This window comes from Schistocerca piceifrons, chromosome 5 (genome assembly GCF_021461385.2).
Source record: "Schistocerca piceifrons isolate TAMUIC-IGC-003096 chromosome 5, iqSchPice1.1, whole genome shotgun sequence".
NCBI classification, from domain to species: Eukaryota; Metazoa; Arthropoda; class Insecta; order Orthoptera; family Acrididae; genus Schistocerca; species Schistocerca piceifrons.
This window is the reverse complement of record NC_060142.1, coordinates 210,789,618-210,809,781: the sequence shown is the minus strand read 5'-3', so window position 1 is coordinate 210,809,781 and position 20,164 is coordinate 210,789,618. Positions and strand designations below refer to the sequence as shown.

The following is a 20,164-nucleotide window of genomic DNA, read 5'->3' as shown; positions in this document are numbered from 1 at the left end:
TGTTTTAAATGAACGTTCAGTGTCGTGCGTCCCCTGTCAGTGTTGCGACCAGCAACTGTTGTGAACAGAAACTAGACTGTCGCCGTGTTTTTTAATTGTGCCTGTCTAATTATTATGTGTTTTAGTCAGCATCACCGACCTTTTGCTTTTATATTTTCTTCACAACTTTTTCGCCTTGTTTCAGTTTTTAACAGTCACCGTTTTGTCGCCTGGTTTTATTGTTACATTTCCTACTTTTGTTTTTTACCTTTTCTGTAGGGTGCAGAGCGGCGTATTGTACTGCTGCCAGTCGCCTCCCTCTGGTGGGAAAAATAAATCCAACGTTTGTACTTTCTCTTCCTTTTATTGGATTCTTACGTCAGTTCTAACACCATAACCTGAGTGACAATACCAACGTCCTTAAGAGTTAACGCATCTGACACAGTATTGAAAACTGTGTCACGACGATTTTGACAGGAACGTGTGGAAACAGTAGCATATGGCGCCACAGCCGTATCAGCCGTCATGTCACTTTTGTGGTGCCGTTTGGAATTTTGTTATCGTTGATAATGATACTCTTTGCAATTTGTTGGTTGTTTACAAGTAGTGAAGTACGTAGTACAAGAGAGAATGTTTGGAAGATGACAGAAGGGAAGTTAGCTTGTACGACTGATGAAGTAGAGCCAGCTAACAACACTTTTTCAGAGTCCAACAAAGCTCCTGATTATAATGATACATTATTGGAAGTTTTCCCACTTAATGAGAACGTAATAGATCAATTCCAGGAGGAGCTGCAAACTCTGCCTGAAGTGTTGTCTTATATAAATTACTTGCAGATGTGTGTTCAGAAGCAGAATTTGCAGCTACATATTTTGACCCATAGAATTAAAGAATATGTAAGTGTTATAAGAAGCGAAATTAAACTTAGTTGTAGCAGAATATGCGCCCTTTGACCACCATGAAATTTATTTCACCCATTCGGTTTGATATGAGATTGTGTGAAATTTAACGTAGTGCAGACTAATTTCACTTATTTCGTTGGGGTCTATATAATGTTAGGACGTTGTTGCAGAGTATTCGATAAAATTTGCGTCCCCCTTCGCACACGTTCCATTCATTGATTATATCTACCCGCTCCCTTTGATAACTTTATAGATAAATATTTGTAAAGAACTATAAGGAGCTTATGTTAGTTACCTTATGTATTTGCTTCGTCTGTTGTCGAAGATTCAGTTACAGAATAAATGACACATGGAGTATACAAGACGAATGTTACTAAAACAGCTATACACACTTGGAGGGATATACTGCTTTAGGAGCAAGTAACTGCGTTCTGGGGCTATCTAAGGAACGAATGGCTTGTGAGAGGAGACTGGGATGGAAACTAAAATTTTCATGATAATTTAAGTACTTATAGAATTTAATCTAGTGGTGTATAAATTTCCCTTTCAGTTTCAATTTAGGTCCTTAGAGTATTCTCTGCAATAACTTTTTATAGAACTGTGATGCATCCATTCAATTTGTTACCATATATCAAGCTGTTATTTTTTGGTAGAACACCATATATTGTGAGATGGCTTCAGATACTTTTGCAATGTCAACATTTTGTGTCTGTTAGTTGGCCTGTAGGTCTGTGGCCTCAAAACCTATTTGAGTGATCCAGTTTAACATTCTCTTTCTGTCAAACTGGCAGTTAGGAGCTTATGAATGTTTCTCACATGTTTTGACAATAAAAAAACACATTACACTGTCACTATAGACCACATCTCATAGATATCTTTCTTTTTCTTTCCTTGTGATCTGCCAAAATAAATGTAGGCCTATGCTCTTTTAGTGCAATGATGTGTGGAGTTATATTCTTTATACAGAATCATTCAAATGATCTGCGGAAAATGTGACTAACAAGCAGTTTTACTCTCTCTGAGTAGACATAACAGATCATGAACACCATTTTTGACTCACTATGTTAATTGCCATTCAGTAAATATGTGTCAGATTTCTTTCACTACAATCAGTGTTGCGCGTAGGTATCAGTTTTTTCTTTACAGTGAAGAAAACTATTTAAGTTTTTTGTTTCCCAAATAGCTAACAAGTAGTATTGCTTTACTTCTCTTGCCACATATTGTACAGATCAAAACCAATTTGGGCATCTCATTTGCTATACATGTGTTTATTGTCTTTTCTCACTAACAATTTTGTCACCACGACACCTCTTTCCTGGAGTTGTCTGTTGCTGTGTCATCAGTATCAAGAGAGTAGGCACATGGGTAAGGTATTGAACTTGTATTTGAGAGGAAGAGAATTCATATTTGTGGTCTGGTCATCCAGCAGTAAGTTTTCCGTAATATCCATAAGTTGCTTAAAGAAACTGCTGGGTTGCTTCCTTTAAAAGTATACAGTCATTCTCTTGCCCCATATTTGTATGATTCAAGCTTATGCTCCATCTCTGATGACTTCCTTGGCGACAGTATGTAACCTCTAATATTTCTTCAATTTGCCATCGATCTCTCAATGAGGAGATGCAATTTTTTCCTATCTGGGTTGTTTAATTTCAACCATTACGCACTTTGTTGTGCAAGTTTCTCACAAAAAATAGCCTGATGGGGAAAAGGGGGAGGGGGCAGCTACAAGATAAGCAGTTATGCACATATTTCTAATTGTTCACCAGAAAATCAGTGTCCATATAATTCTTAGTCAGCTGCATACTTTTCTGTGAACTATTGACGACATTCTACAAGACACTTCAGTTACGTCATCATGTAATGAATTTGTACACTTTGACTAAACCACTCTTTCACACAAGTCCCTCTACAGAGCAGTGTTTATTAGGGGTTTTTTATCTGGCTTTTGTACTTGTTTTTAAATTATGAGTGTTAGTCTTAATTGGATAACCACACATGATTAGTTTACCATAACACTAATAAATTTATGGAATTTTTCTCATTCCCAATTTGTAACGTTTATGAAATACGTTGCGCATGGTATATGTCAGTGGAATACAAAGAGTGCAGCTTGAAAATACAGTCACTCACTATATATAGAAAGGATTGAGGAGCAGAGATCTGTGTAACCAATGTGTTAAATAGTGTAGCTTAGCTTCTACACTTGGCTTTAATCCCAGAACATATACAGACAGATCTGCCCCCCCCCCCCCCCCCTCCCTCCCCATGCCGTTCACACCATGGCACTCCCCTTCTTTTGATTACTCTTGCTCTTTCGTTTTAGTTTCTTTGGCTCTGCCTGAGGAAAGAATTTCAAAATCTCGTAAGTCCTGGATCTCAACTTCCTAAATTCCATAAAAAATGTGATTACATTCAAGTGTCATAAAGGTTAATTGTGTCTTAGAGCTTCAACCTACCTTAACCAGTCTATTAATGTTTTAACATGTTGACTGCCTCAAGGCTACCAGCAGACAAAGCAGAGGTTCATGCCTGATGCTTTGTGCCTGCCAGTGGCCACACTCCATTCTGTGTAGGACAATATATATTTCAATGGTGCGTAAAACTGCAAAAAGCGAAGTTCAAACTTTGAGCAAGATAGTGAACCCAATTTGGTGTACACCAGTGTCAACTCAGTCAAGAAACACAAATTAATACACAGCACTGCACTTCATTCTCTTCTAAACATAGTGTGGCCACCCCCAGCCACACCGTGTGGAGCCTGAACATCTGCTGTCTGCCACTGGCTTCATGATAGTCAACGTGTTACATGCAATCGTACAGTTCTGATAGTGGATTGATGATTAATTTTGCACTGTATTTCTGTTGATGGATGTGTGTGAAATGATTTTCATTGACACTGCTCTTATTGCCTACATTGTTCACATGAAATGCTTTCTTTGGATGAAATGTGGTAAAATAGGTTGAACATAACTGAATGATGCTGAATTGTACAAATTAAATATTAATTTTTTGTATGTGGAGAGGCTTAGAGACGGGAGTGCTCACTCTCACTATCATAATAAGCCACATGATGTGGTTTCCTGTTGAACATTTGTGTACAATATATTTTTTTGGGAGCACTTTTAGATGTTGGGTGCAGATATATGTAGCTCCACCCAACAAATAAACTACTGCACGAATAGTAGCAGTCTTACTAGCTCCACCTATCTTATGGAACACAGCTACTATTTATTTTTTTCCTTATCCATCCTGTCCCTAATAACCTTGTTGTCAAGCTATATGAAAACCCAGTATTCCTTCATTCCTGCCTTGCAATCCTGCAACAGTAATTGGCAGCATAACACCGTGTCATTTGCTGTTGTTAGATCCTCTTCCATATTAGGATTCCCTGTTTTTATAAGTATCAAGTGAGTTCTGCGTTTTGGGTTTCACAGACAAAATCTTTTTAAAAGGACAAATTCATTTTACTCCTTGGCCGTATTTGTTGATGAAGGATCAATGGATTGTGGCAATAAGCCATTTCAAAGTGAACAGAAAAGTGTGTGTCAAGCACTGTGTTGACACTATGAAAGTATTCTATCACTGTGGTGCCTGACATATATTTTTCTGTCCACCTGAAAACGACTTTGTGGCCATAATCGGACATTTGTAGTTAAATGAATGCATGTTAATAAATAAACGTAGTCAAGGTGGAAATAAACATGTTGCCCATCAGTCGATGTTGAGTGTTGTTAGGTCCCTGACAGGAGCATATGGTATTTTGTCTTTTGGTATCATATTGCGTACAGTAATGGTACTTATTGCAACAAATTATTCATCAATTTCAAAAATATGGCTTTCATTAAGAGATGCTACATTATTTCTGTATAAATTATTGTTTGGTGGCTAATAAGTTATATCAATCAAAACAATCAATTTTGGAAAATATAATGTAATGGGATAGATCAGAAATCTACTCATCAGTAGGCAGCTGGAGAACACACAGATAAGAGGTATTAAAGTTCCAAGCTCCCAGAGTCAGTGGCTCCTTCTTCAGGCGGAAGAGTTAAAGCGGAAGGAAGAGGAGTGAAGGTAAAGGACTAGTGGAGTTTAGGTAAAGGGGTAGAGTTCAGAAAAGTCACCCAGAACCCTGGGACGAGAAGGAAACACTAGCTGGTCAAATCTTCTGACTGCTATCCAGTTAGAACAAGGGACTGTGTCACTTGACAAAACATTAAGGATAATGAATCACTGAAGGCAAATATTTAGGGACCAAATATCTGTATGATTAAATATGAAACCTACGGATCAACTGAACCTACTGATACCAGATGTCTGCTTCATCCTGTAACATAATAATGGTATGTTGCGTCATTTCATATGTGCATAAACAGAAAGAGAACAGAATACTGTCAATATTTCTTTTCTGTCTATTTTAGTTTTTAGAATCTAGGCTGTGAGGACAGACTGATCTGTAGTGTAGCCCAAAGTCCAGGTTATGTTGAAAGGTGAGACCTTGGTTGTGGACTGGCTGGGCCAACAGAAGGGAATACAGAATCTTAGGTGTGCTGTCATACTATTCTGTTGGAGGAACCGAGATCTAGATTAGGTTCAGGGACGATAGTTTACTTTTGATTTGGTGAAATGGAATCGCAGGCTTCAGTTAATCTAATCCTGATTGTTGATGTGTTGGTCATTTATAGTTTTAGATGAAGCTCATTTATGTAAACATTTGGTCCATATTTAATGTACATTTCTATGAAACATTTGGTATTATTGTGTTCATATAGGAAATGTCAGTTATGTGAATACTGACCAAGGAAGGGGGAGAGAAGTAGCGTAATGTAACTATATCACTCACATCCTGACTTGAAGTTCACTACTATTATGTAATGATATTTCCAACAACAATAAAGTAAAAACATTAAAGAGAGTTACTTCATTTAATTCCTCTTTGAAATAATAGAATTTCATTTCTCTAGCTGCCTTTATTAATTTCAGAGTGCTACAGTACAGTTAAAAGTTCGTTAGTCTCCGGGCCTTATAGTCCTGTTTTCCTTTGCTGTGACTTTTTACACTCTTGGCCACATTGTGGTTCTTGTTTATATCCATTTGGTACTATCATTTTCTAAAAATGAATATGATAATCTGCAAAACATAACAAACTTCATTTCCATCCTGTGTGTTTCCTCTTTCCTTGTGATGTGGTCAAAAGGATGAAAAGTTTTGTGGCACTGTTATGAGAGCACATGACTTCTCTATCTACATTTTTGTGAATGCTTGATTGATATAGCCATCAGTGATACCTATAAAGGAAGGTTTATAAATCTAACAAGTTTAGTGGAACTAAGAAAGACAAGTATTTTATGTTGTGTCCCAAACACTGTCATTATAGGAAAGAACTGATAATAAAGGATGGTAAAGAGTTGTGGTGTGATGTTTTCAAATGAACTATCCTGGGTTTCACCTTAAATGATTTGGGGTAAGCATGGAAAACCTAAATCTAGATATTTAGGCCCGGTCTTTGTACCCTGCTCCTTCTGAATGTGATTTTGTTGTTGTAACCAGTGCACAACCCTTTTCAGATTCAATTTAAGCAAATCAGAGAATTTGTAGCCACACAATAATATAATTGCATGCAAAGTTTGAGATTAATGACTAATTTCTAAACAAATACTTATTTATTATAGGAATCACAGCTGACAAAAAGATGTGAAACTCTTGAAAAAGCTACGCAGACTGAGACTGATGAAGTTGTGGACACTCCTTGGATAACAGGAAGCTCACAGAATGAGACTCTGTCTTTAGCAGAACAAGTCAAAGAAGCTGCTGAAAGTGCTCTACAGAGTACAAACTTTGTATATGAAGAGACATCAGGAATGTATTATGACTACACTACTGGATATTATTATGATGCTGTAAGTAGTCTTAGGCTTCATAGTGCAAAGAACTTATTCTGTATGTAGGGAGTATTTCCTTATTTTATAAAACATCTTGGCCAAACATGAAATGCCAAAATTTCTAAAAAACTGAGCTGCTCCCTGCAAATGAATGTAAACATAAATCCAGGTCTCCACCATTTCTTTAATTCAGAAGTAAATTGAACATGACAGCTATGGCATTTCTTTTTACTTGTAAAGCATCCAGTGTTCTTCCAGCTGTTTGTGGAGGTGTACTTCGGGCAATTATTATGGATTCTTTTTTAATTTTATACATTTTCCATAGGTCCATCTATGCATGTGAGACACTAGGAAATGGAATGCATTAAATGCTAGATTTTGGGCCCCCACTGAAGGAATTTTGGCCCTTACTGATCAGCACCTCCAACAAATTGCCCATAATGTAGTGTCCCACATCAAAGGTACCAACCACATCTTTCACCAACTCTCCACCATCCACACTTCTTTACCTCCTGGATCTCTACTCGTCACTGTTGACACTATATTCCTATATACCGACATACCTCATGCCCGTGAACTTGTACACTACTTTTCCCAACATCCTTCAGACTCCAAACCCACTTCCTCATTCCTCATACACATTATTAACTTTATTCTAACTCACAACTACTTCTCCTTCAAAGGGAAGATATACAAACAAATCCACAGCACACCCACGGACTCCTGCATGGCACCCTTCTATACCAACTTGTTAATGGGCCATCTAAAGTAGACCTTCCTAGCCTTCCAAAATGCCAAAGCTCTAGTCTCGTTCAGTTTCATAGATAATATCTGCATGATCTGGACTCAAGGCCAAGGCACACTGTCCTTATTCCATCACGACCACAACACGTTCTCATCCATCTGCTTTACCTGGTCCTCCTGAATCCAGTGTACCACCTCCCTGGATGTTTACCTCCTCTTCTCTGGTGGCTCCGTCCACATTAAGCCCACCATCCTCTAACAGTATCCACATTTCAACAGCTGTCATCTCTTCCACATTAAAATGTCCCTCCCATACAGCCTGGCCACCTGAGGTCAATGTACCTGCGGTGAAAAGAACTCTCTTTCCCAGTATGCTGCGTGTCTCACCAAAACCTTCACAGACAGTCCTAGTCTGCAAACAAATCTCCTGTGCCTTTTCCTTTCACACCCCCAATCCTCCCACCACTTCCAAGACACAGCCAGGAAGGAGCGCCCCCTCTGTCACCCATACCATTCCTGACTGGAACAACTGAACCACATCCTTCACTAGGGCGTTAATTACCTGTCATCATGCCCTGAAATGAACATCCTACCCAATATCCTTCCCACCCCTCCTAAACTGATATTACACTGTCCACCCAACCTCCACAACATCCTAGTCCATCCCTGTGCCACTCCCTACCCCAGTGCCATACTACAAGGATCTTATCCCTGTGGAAGACCCAGGTGCAAGACATGCCGAAACCACCCACCCAGCACTTTCTACTCCAACCCTGTCACAGGCTTATCCTACCCCGTCAGAGGCTGGGCCACCTGTGAAAACAGCCATGTCATATACCAGCTCTGCTGCAGTCATTACAGAACTTTTTATATTGATGTGACTGTTGGCCACCTGTCCATTAGGATTAATGGCCACTGCCAGTCTCAGGCCTAGAGCGAAGTATACCACACTGTGGCACAACATGCAGCTGAACATAACATGCTTGATTTCGATGGCTGCTTCACAACCTGAGCCAAATGGATTCTCCCCTCCATCACCAGCTTTTCTGAACTGTGCAGATGGTAGTTAGCCTTATAACACATTCTCTGCTCCTGAAATTATCCCAAGCTCAACCTATAGTAACATAGTGTCCCCACGCCTTTCACCCAACAGGTTCCACCCACTCTGTCCTATCTCCTCGTCCCTATTCTTTTCTCCCAATCTTTTTGTGTGCTGCCCTTTGCCAGCACATCCAGCCATTTTTCCCCACTCCTCTCCTTTTTTACTCCATCCTCCCTGTCTCTCGCCCCCCCCCCCCCCCTCCCCAATCTCCATTCTCCCCAGCCTCCTGACATTGTGCCTGTTAGCAGTCTAGTCCTTGCACATTCTGCCAGACAGCACTCGTCACTCCCATCACCTGAACACTGCTCTCCCTTCTCCTTCACCGCCCCCTCCAGATTGCTGTTTTTCTTTTTCTGGTGAGGGCTGTGACAGGAAGATAATGTGTAAGTGTCTTTTAATTGTGCCTGTCTGCAACTTAACATGTCGTCTTCACAGTAAATAGCAATCTATCTTTGCCTTTCAAAGTTGATATATAAATGTAGGTTATATAGAACTATAAATGCAGGTTACGTAGAACATAATTCAGTTAATTTACAAAAACAAATGGTCAGAAAATAAAAACATAAAACTAGAACAAAACATAAGCAAAGTGAAAAAAGATATAATACAAGGATTAGCACATGGACAATTCCTGACAAAGAAACAGTCTCGCTGTAGCCACGGGAATGTATGGCTGTGTTGTGAATGTGTGTACTTCTACTAGAAGAAGACCAAGAGCTCAAAAGCTAAGATGAATACTGTTTTCTGTTACATGTTTCTATGCTCCATACATTTGTCCGCTATACATGAATGGTTGCCTTTCCCATGTTTTATATGATGTTTCATCCATGAATTTCAGTCATTGTTAAACCAACAGTAAAAATATGTGCATAGTTAGTCTACACTTCTCTGTTGAAAAACTCATGTAGGGAATAAAAAGTTTTATCATGTAAATACCCCTTCAATTTATTTTTAAATAGTATACTGTTAGTATGTAGGCCTTTGATGAAGTTGCTTATCAGTGAATTAAATATTTTAATACTGAAGTCTTGTAAACCCAAGTTAGATAATTTTTGAGGCCAGAATGAAGGTCAGCCTGCCTTCTTGTATTGTGATTTTGAAACATTTCATTGGCTTCATAGTGTACAGGATTGTCTACCAGGAAGCTCATAATTGAGTAAATATATTAGGAAGTTTTAGTAAGTTCTTGGGGGTGGGTGGAACTCTGCACATAATTTGGACAACCTTTTCCTGCAGAAAAGAAAATTTTCTTTGATGTGGGTGAATTGCCCCAGAAAATAATTCTGTAGAACATAAGTGTGCAAACTAAGAGGATTTTGTGACACTGGTGTCTCCAAAAGTATTGAGTACAAACTTTTTGTGGTCTGGAGGACATGATGTACCTAGCTAATACTGCTGTCTATGTGGATATCTAAGAAAGGGTGCAATGTATCCTATGTATTTGCTGACTGTCATGTGTAATAGATATCTCCTGTGAGACTTTATAATCAGAGCTGTATTGGATATAATTAGTTTTGCTCAGGCTTACTGACAGTGAGTTTACTTTGAAACATGTCAAGTGTTCTGAAAGTAATTTGTTGGCACCAGCCCTTAGATTGATGGATTTCCTGATGTTTATCACAATGCTAGTATCATCAACAAACATAGTGAACATGCAAGATTTGCATGATAAAGGCAGGTAATTCATACATGTGAGAAGGCAGGTAATTCATACATGTGAGAAACAGCAGTGGGACAAGGACAGGTTTCTTGGGGACTCCATGGAGTACAGTACCCCAGTTGGACTCTACCTTCTCATCTGTTTTGATGCTCTCATCCAAAACTACTTTCTGCTTCCTGTCTTAGAGGCGGTATTTTAACCAGTCTCCCACTGCCCATCTGATACTATAGTGGCATGCTGTGTTGAAAGGTATTTTGTGATTTACACTGTCAAAATGCTTGAAAAGATCACAAATTATCCCAACTGACTTCATTTTTTTTTATCTAGCGGACACAGTACATTGTTCATGAAGGAATATATTAGCTTCAGTTGAGGACACACCTTCTTCATCTATATCTACACTCCACAAGCCACCTTATGGTGTCTTGGAGGATATTTTGAGTACCAGTGTTACTTCCCCTTTGTGAATGGTTTTCAGAGAGAATGATTGCTGGTAGCCTCCTTGTGGGTTTCAATCTCTCTAATTTTATCTTCATTGTTTTTATGCTAGATGTACATAAGAGGAAGCAATATATTGGCTGACTCTTCTAGGAACATATGCTCTCGGAACTTTAACAGTAGACCAAATCATAATGCAGAACACCTCTCCTGCTGCATCTGCCACTGAAGTTGGCCAAGGATTCTGTGATGCTTTCATGCATGCTGAATGAAGCTGTAACAAAACATGCTATTCTTCTTTGGAACTTCTCTGTTTCCTGTATCAATACTATCTTGTACCGAGCCCAGAATGACGAGCAATGTTCAAGTATTGTTCAAATGAATGTTTTGTGAGCTACTTCCTCTGTTGATGGACTACATTTCCAGAGAATTCTTCCAATGAATCTGTCTGGCAATTGCCTTACCTGTGATTTATTTTATGTGGCTGTTCCATTTCAAATCATTCTGTACAAGCACTCCTTGATATTTCATGGAAATAACTGCTTCCAGTGATCTGCAGTTGTGTAATCATACAATAAATGGTTTCTCTGTTTATGTTGAGGTTCGGTTGCCGCTCCTTGCGCCAGGTGTTGATCCTCTGCAAGTCTTTCTGTCTTAAGGACAAACAGTGTGAATCTGAGGGGGGTGCGATGGGGAGGTTCCCTTGTTAGAAACATTAAATATGTTGGCCAAAACTTTGCATAATTGCTTTGAGCATACTTGTGAAGTGTACTAAAAGTATTCTCTACACCTGATGATCCTCTACCTTTTAAAGAGGCCGTGATTGTTTTTATTTCATTTCTAATTATGAGAAACAAATTTATTTCACTTATGAGATTGGGAAAATGACGTTTCAGTATTTCCTTGGTGCTTTCTAAGGTGCCGTAGCAGCACTTAAAAAACTGTCATTAGATGTTTTGCAATTCTCTTCTTTGTGGCTTAAGTGCACTTACTGTGTCAGTGGCTCTACTGCATTATACTGCTATTGGCAATTTGTTTCTGTTGATTGTAGCCAATCGGATGATAGTATGCAGTACCAATGAGACTCGGTGAATGTAATGACTTGATTCAGTGGTAGATACGAACTGATTACTTTTGTCGTCGACATGGATAGTGTGAGATTGACAATTATTAGTCTGCTATTATGGATTATAAAATTGGATACTGTCTTTTATCTATTTCTTGTACTATATTTTTACTAAAATATGGCAGGATTCCTTGGGATATTGTTTTGTTTTAGTTTGTTTATGAGCTGGCAAGGTCAACAAATCCAACTGGATGACAACTGGTTGTGGTAACAGACAGATCTTAGTGAAGCCTGAGATCTAGGTTAGGTTTAAATGTTACAGTTTCTGTTGTTTAGTTCATGGTATAGGTTAGATTGAAATGCTATAGTTTGGCTCTGAGTTGGTGAAGCCAACAAATGGGGTTGGAGGAAAACTGGCTGATTTGTAGTGTAGCCCAGTTACATTTCGAAAACTTTGTATGGTATTTTAGAAATATCCCAATTTCCGAGTTTGTGGCTATGCAGAAACCTAAGAATGGAATTTAGATTTTGTTGTTTGTTGTTGTGGTCTTCAGTCATGAGACTGGTTTGATGCAGCTCTCCATGCTACTCTATCCTGTGCAAGCTTTTTCATCTCCCAGTACCTACTGCAACCTACATCCTTCTGAATCTGCTTAGTGTATTTATCTCTTGGTCTCCCTCTACGATTTTTACCCTCCACGCTGCCCTCCAATACTAAATTGGTGATCCCTTGATGCCTCAGAACATGTCCTACCAACCGATCCCTTCTTCTGGTCAAGTTGTGCCACAAACTTCTCTTCTCCCCAATCCTATTCAATGCTTCCTCATTAGTTATGTGATCTACCCATCTAATCTTCAGCATTCTTCTGTAGCACCACATTTCAAAAGCTTCTATTCTCTTCTTGTCCAAACTATTTATCGTCCATGTTTCACTTCCATACATGGCTACACTCCATACGAATACTTTCAGAAATGACTTCCTGACACTTAAATCAATACTGGATGTTAACAAATTTCTCTTCTTCAGAAACGCTTTCCTTGCCATTGCCAGCCTACATTTTATATCCTCTCTACTTCGACCATCATCAGTTATTTTGCTCCCCAAATAGCAAAACTCCTTTACTACTTTAAGTGCCTCATTTCCTAATCTAATTCCCTCAGCATCACCCGACTTAATTAGACTACATTCCATTATCCTTGTTTTGCTTTTGTTGATGTTCATCTTATATCCTCCTTTCAAGACACTGTCCATTCCATTCAACTGCTCTTCCAAGTCCTTTGCTGTCTCTGACAGAATTACAATGTCATCGGCGAACCTCAAAGTTTTTATTTCTTCTCCCTGAATTTTAATACCTACTCCGAATATTTCTTTTGTTTCCTTTACTGCTTGCTCAATATACAGATTGAACAACATCGGGGAGAGGCTACAACCCTGTCTTACTCCCTTCCCAACCACTGCTTCCCTTTCATGTCCCTCGACTCTTATAACTGCCATCTGGTTTCTGTACAAATTGTAAATAGCTTTTCGCTCCCCGTATTTTACCCCTGCCACCTTTAGAATTTGAAAGAGAGTATTCCAGTCAACATTGTCAAAAGCTTTCTCTAAGTCTACAAATGCTAGAAACGTAGGTTTGCCTTTCCTTAATCTTTCTTCTAAGATAAGTCGTAAGGTCAGTATTGCCTCACGTGTTCCAGTGTTTCTACGGAATCCAAACTGATCTTCCCCGAGGTTGGCTTCTACTAGTTTTTCCATTCGTCTGTAAAGAATTCGTGTTAGTATTTTGCAGCTGTGACTTATTAAGCTGATAGTTCGGTAATTTTCACATCTGTCAACACCTGCTTTCTTTGGGATTGGAATTATTATATTCTTCTTGAAGTCTGAGGGTATTTCGCCTGTTTCATACATCTTGCTCACCAGATGGTAGAGTTTTGTCAGGACTGGCTCTCCCACGGCCGTCAGTAGTTCCAATGGAATATTGTCTACTCCGGGGGCCTTGTTTCGACTCAGGTCTTTCATTGCTCTGTCAAACTCTTCACGCAGTATCATATCTCCCATTTCATCTTCATCTACATCCTCTTCCATTTCCATAATATTGTCCTCAAGTACATCGCCCTTGTATAGACCCTCTATATACTCCTTCCACCTTTCTGCTTTCCCTTCTTTGCTTAGAACTGGGTTTCCATCTGAGCTCTTGATATTTATACAAGTCGTTCTCTTATCTCCAAAGATCTCTTTAATTTTCCTGTAGGCGGTATCTATCTTACCCCTAGTGAGATAGGCCTCTACATCCTTACATTTGTCCTCTAGCCATCCCTGCTTAGCCATTTTGCACTTCCTGTCGATCTCATTTTTGAGACGTTTGTATTCCTTTTTGCCTGTTTCACTTACTGCATTTTATGGAATGTTTTCGTACATGACAATATTGTGCATAATATATTCCATTACATTACCACATAATTTCGTACACACATCATCATGATGACATTTGTCGAGCACAGTTTTCTTGCTGATTCTGCCATCTTGGCTAATCATCCAAATAATCATTCATCATGTTCACTTCTAATCATCTGCCTTGCAAACAATTACCAATTACAGCAGTTAATGCAAAAGCTGCTGACACCATAAGTGCACTTTTGCCCTTCGTGCTTATATGTTATCATCAGTGTTTAAAACAATGCCTCTAGGTTTACTGATACAGTTGGTACCTGTCTCACTCCTTATTATGTCCCATATTGGTTTGACTTTCTTACAGGAGTGGTTGATTTTGGAACTAAAATATAAACATTTCAACTGATAGATTTTTTTGTTTTTTGTCATAAGTCTACTGACTGGTTTGATGCGGCCCGCCACGAATTCCTTTCCTGTGCTAACCTCTTCATCTCAGAGTAGCACTTGCAACCTAGGTCCTCAATTATTTGCTTGACGTATTCCAATCTCTGTCTTCTTCTACAGTTTTTGCCGTCTACAGCTCCCTCTAGTACCATGGTAGTCATTCCCTCATGTCTTAGCAGATGTCCTATCATCCTGTCCCTACTCCTTATCAGTGTTTTCCACATATTCCTTTCCTCTCCGATTCTGTGTAGAACCTCCTCATTCCTTACCTTATCAGTCCACCTAATTTTCAACATTCGTCTATAGCACCACATCTCAAATGCTTCGATTCTCTTCTGTTCCGGTTTTCCCACAGTCCATGTTTCACTACCATACAATGCTGTACTCCAGACGTACATCCTCAGCAATTTCTTCCTCAAATTAAGGCCGGTATTTGATATTAGTAGACTTCTCTTGGCCAGAAATGCCTTTTTTGCCGTAGTGAGTCTGCTTTTGATGTCCTCCTTGCTCCGTCCGTCATTGGTTATTTTACTGCCTAGGTAGCAGAATTCCTTAACTTCATTGACTTCGTGACCATCAATCCTGATGTTAAGTTTCTCGCTGTTCTCATTTCTACTACTTCTCATTACCTTCGTCTTTCCCCGATTTACTCTCAAACCATACTGTGTACTCATTAGACTGTTCATTCCGTTCAGCAGATCATTTAATTCTTCTTCACTTTCACTCAGGATAGCAATGTCATCAGCGAATCGTATCATTGATATCCTTTCACCTTGTATTTTAATTCCACTCCTGAACCTTTCTTTTATTTCCATCATTGCTTCCTCGATGTACAGATTGAAGAGTAGGGGCGAAAGGCTACAGCCTTGTCCTACACCCTTCTTAATATGAGCACTTCGTTCTTGATCATCCACTCTTATTATTCCCTCTTGGTTGTTGTACATATTGTATATGACCCGTCTCCCCCTATAGCTTACCCCTACTTTTTTCAGAATCTCGAACAGCTTGCACCATTTTATATTGTCGAATGCTTTTTCCAGGTCAACAAATCCTATGAAAGTGTCTTGATTTTTCTTTAGCCTTGCTTCCATTATTAGCCGTAACGTCAGAATTGCCTCTCTCGTCCCTTTACTTTTCCTAAAGCCAAACTGATCGTCACCTAGCGCATTCTCAATTTTCTTTTCTATTCTTCTGTATATTATTCTTGTAAGCAGCTTCGATGCATGAGCTGTTAAGCTGATTGTGCGATAATTCTCGCACTTGTCAGCTCTTTCCGTCTTCGGAATTGTGTGGATGATGCTTTTCCGAAAGTCAGATGGTATATTGCCAGACTCATATATTCTACACATCAACGTGAATAGTCGTTTTGTTGCCACTTCCCCCAATGATTTTAGAAATTCTGATGGAATGTTATCTGTCCCTTCTGCCTCATTTGACCGTAAGTCCTCCAAAGCTCTTTTAAATTCCGATTCTAATACTGGATCCCCTATCTCTTCTAAATCGACTCCTGTTTCTTCTTGTATCACATCAGACAAATCTTCACCCTCATAGAGGCTTTCAATGTATTCTTTCCACCTATCTGCTCTCTCCTCTGCATTTAACAGTGGAATTCCCGTTGCACTCTTAATGTCACCACCGTTGCTTTTAATGTCACCAAAGGTTGTTTTGACTTTCCTGTATGCCGAGTCTGTCCTTCCGACAGTCATATCTTTTTCGATGTCTTCACATTTTTCCTGCAGCCATTTCGTCTTAGCTTCCCTGCATTTCCTATTTATTTCATTCCTCAGCGACTTGTATTTCTGTATTCCTGATTTTCCCGGAACATGTTTGTACTTCGTCCTTTCATCAATCAACTGAAGTATTTCTTCTGTTACCCATGGTTTCTTCTGTTACCCATGGTTTCCTTCCCAACTTCTGTGATGGCCCTTTTTAGAGATGTCCATTCCTCTTCAACTGTACTGCCTACTGTGTTATTCCTTATTGCTGTATCTATAGTGTTAGAGAACTTCAAACGTATCTCGTCATTCCTTAATACTTCCGTATCCCACTTCTTTGCGTATTGATTCTTCCTGACTAATGTCTTGAACTTCAGCCTACTCTTCATCACTACTATATTGTGATCTGAGTCTATATCTGCTCCTGGGTACGCCTTACAATTCAGTATCTGATTTCGGAATCTCTGTCTGACTATGATGTAATCTAATTGAAATCTTTCCGTACCTCCCGGCCTTTTCCAAGTATACCTCCTCCTCTTGTGATTCTTGAACAGGGTATTCGCTATTACTAGCTGAAACTTGTTACAGAACTCAATTAGTCTTTCTCCTCTTTCATTCCTTGTCCCAAGCCCATATTCTCCTGTAACCTTTTCTTCTACTCCTTCCCCTACAACTGCATTCTAGTCGCCCATGACTATTAGATTTTCATCCCCCTTTACATACTGCATTACCCTTTCAATATCCTCATACACTTTCTCTATCTGTGCATCTTCAGCTTGCGACGTCGGCGTGTATACCTGAACTATCGTTGTCTGTGTTGGTCTGCTGTCGATTCTGATTAGAACAACCCGGTCACTGAACTGTTCACAGTAACACGTCCTCTGCCCTACCTTCCTATTCATAAGAAATCCTACACTTGTTATACCAATTTCTGCTGCTGTTGATATTACCCGATACTCATCTGATCAGAAATCTTTGTCTTCCTTCCACTTCACTTCACTGATCCCTACTATATCTAGATTGAGCCTTTGCATTCCCCTTTTCAGATTTTCTAGTTTCCCTACCACGTTCAAGCTTCTGACATTCCATGCCCTGACTCGTAGAACGTTATCCTTTCGTAGATTATTCAATCTTTTTCTCATGGTAACCTCCCCCTTGGCAGTCCCCTCCCGTAGATCTGAATGGGGGACTATTCCGGAATCTTTTGCCAATGGAGAGATCATCATGACACTTCTTCAATTACAGGCCACATGTCCTGTGGATACACATTACATCCCTTAATATTTTACAGTATTTCTTATAATGACATATTTGGGTAAGGTTTCTTCAGTTTGTTCCTGTAATATAAAATTCCCGTATTTGTTTACAAGATATACTTATCCCCTTTGTGATTCATAGCTCTTTGTGGTTTCTTTGAGTTGGTTCTTGAAAAAATTTCTTGTGAAGAAAATGATGTGTGACATTGGTTCTTTCAGGAAAGAGGATTATATTATGATGGAAATAATGGCATTTATTACTCCTACGACAGTGGAAGTGGTGAATATTTGTTCCATTCCCAGATTGAGCAAAATCAAAATGTACCCTATGAAGCAGAGGAAAAGAAACGGAAGAAACTCAACAAGAAGATAAGTAAAGTATGTTAACCAGTGCATTGCATAATAAGTATCTCTTTTTAGATTAATGCCTGAATTGAAAATTCTTTTTTTGTGCTTTTTAGTCTTTTGTATGAAATATTGATTTTCAAATTCATCCATTTATTGAACACTTATCTTTTCAGCAGGATGAAGAAATAGACAAAATAGCTGAAGGAATTATTCAGTTATCTTTAAAGGAACAATTAGCAAATGCTATAGGTAAAACATTTATTAATTTTTAAAAATTCTATCGTAGGAAAACAAAAAGTCTAAGACAGAAGAAATTACAAATGATGACTGTGATAATGAAGGAAAGCAGGATAGGGATGACAACCGGGAAGAGGGTGAATGCTCTGACAGCAGTCCAGATGACAGTAGTAGCGATAGCAGCAACAGTGACGAATTAAAAGAAAATCTTTTAGACAGTGGTAATGAAATTGATTCTTGTCTTGTAAAAAACTCTTGTTATTGAAATTAGATTACTGCCATTTACATGTTAGTTTTCATGTGCAATATCATTACTGATGAGCGTGGTTATTTGTTTCAGACTGTTCAAAAGCTTATCCACCATGCATGCGGATTGTAGTGAAAGAAACAAATGTGGAAAAATTGAAGATTGGTACCTTATTTATTGTGACATATACTGGAGGAACACTGGGTCGTGAAGGTGACCATTCTGTGCTTATTCCTGACATCAACGTAAGCAAAGTAAGTGCTTGGATATAAGTATATGGATTATAAACAGTCTTCAGCTGCAAAAATAAATGTGGTTATTGGGCAGAATTGTCCTAATGTGGAAAACAAGAAAAGAATTACAAGAGCCGTTGTTAAGCCATTATCATCTGTGTTCTAAATATTTGAGAGTCCATTTGCAGAAAAGAAAAAGATGTATTATAGGTACCTTATTGCCAATGGCTTATCAGAAGCTACACATTTTGATATTGAAATTTTAGTTGGTGTTGAGGAATAAAATTAAATTGTGAGACATAATTACTGGCTAGTACTTATATTAAGCAGGCAAAATTTCAGTACTGATGATAGAGACAGACACTATCTGATAAAAAATATCTGGGCACCTATTAGTGGACATTAATATGAGGTGTGTCCACCCTTTACCTTTGTGATGACTGACAAGGACACTTTCAATGAGTTGTCTGAATGGAAGCCCATTCTTCCTGAAGAGCCAAAACCAGAGAAGGTAGTGCTGTTCGAAGCTGAGATGTGGAACAAAATTGAAGTTCTAACTCGTCCCAAAGGTGCTACATTGGGTTCAGGTTGGGGCTCTGGACAATCTATTGCAGAAATATTATTGTCCACGAACCATTGCCTCACAGGTGCTGCTGTATGATGAGGTGCTTTGTCATGCTGATACAGTCAGTCATCGTCTCCCCTGTTCCTCTATCGTACACAGTGCATAATGCTGTAAAATGTGTTCATATCCTTCCACATTTGTATTTTCTGAAGTGCAATAAGGGATCACACCCTATCCACAAAAACACACACCCATACCCCACCACCATCTCCTCTGTACTTCATTGTTGGCATTACTCATGATGGCAGGTAACATCCTCCAGGCATTCCCCAAACCATTCCATGGGATTGCCACAGCGTATAGTGTGATTCATCACTCCAAACACTTGTTTCCAGTCATCCACTGTTCAGTGCCATCAAATTTTACATTACCTCAAGCTCTGTTTAGCACTGATATAGAAATGTGTGCTTTGTGAGAATCTGTGTGCCATCATACCCCAGTCTTTTTAACTCACTAAAAGCAGTCATTGTTCTAGCTGGATTTCTGGAAGCATTGTGGAGTCCATGAGTGATTCTTTCCACTGGTTTTGTGCAAATTTATTTTAATTTGATTTCTATTTTTTTATCAGCCACCCTCTGCAATGCTCAGTAGTCCCTATTCATCACTACATGAGGTCTGCCTGGTCTTGATTTAACTATGGTTGTACCTTCGCATTTCTGTTTTGCAATCTGATCACCAACAGTTGTCTTGGGTAGCTTTAGAAGGGTTGAAGTGTCCCTGATGGATTTGGTTCTCAGGTGACATCCAGTGAATAATCCGTGTTCAAAGTCAGTGAGCTCTTCTGACTGACCCATTCTGCTCTCACTGCTTCTCTACAACTCAAAACTCCTCACCTTCTTTTATGCTGGCAGGCCCATTGGTCATGACATCTAGTGGTCATTTTCGAATTACATAGTGATG

General features: G+C 39.1%; 1 protein-coding gene across 3 annotated transcripts in view; it reads left to right on the top strand.

Moving 5' to 3' along the window:
* Positions 1–498: 498 nt before the first annotated feature.
* The window catches only part of LOC124797803 (angiogenic factor with G patch and FHA domains 1), a 270,523-nt gene continuing 250,857 nt past the window's right edge, over positions 499–20,164 (top strand). Inside the window, exons 1-5 of one of the 3 annotated variants that reach the window (XM_047260816.1) lie at positions 499–875; positions 6,551–6,778; positions 17,794–17,952; positions 18,096–18,171; positions 18,500–18,660. In XM_047260816.1, coding sequence (XP_047116772.1) covers positions 549–875; positions 6,551–6,778; positions 17,794–17,952; positions 18,096–18,171; positions 18,500–18,660 — 951 coding nt within the window. In that variant the 5' untranslated portion in view covers positions 499–548. Of the gene's footprint in view, positions 876–4,409; positions 5,222–6,550; positions 6,779–17,793; positions 17,953–18,095; positions 18,172–18,208; positions 18,381–18,499; positions 18,661–20,164 lie in introns of those variants that run through there. The other 2 variants (XM_047260815.1, XM_047260817.1) reach the window with 2 other exon arrangements.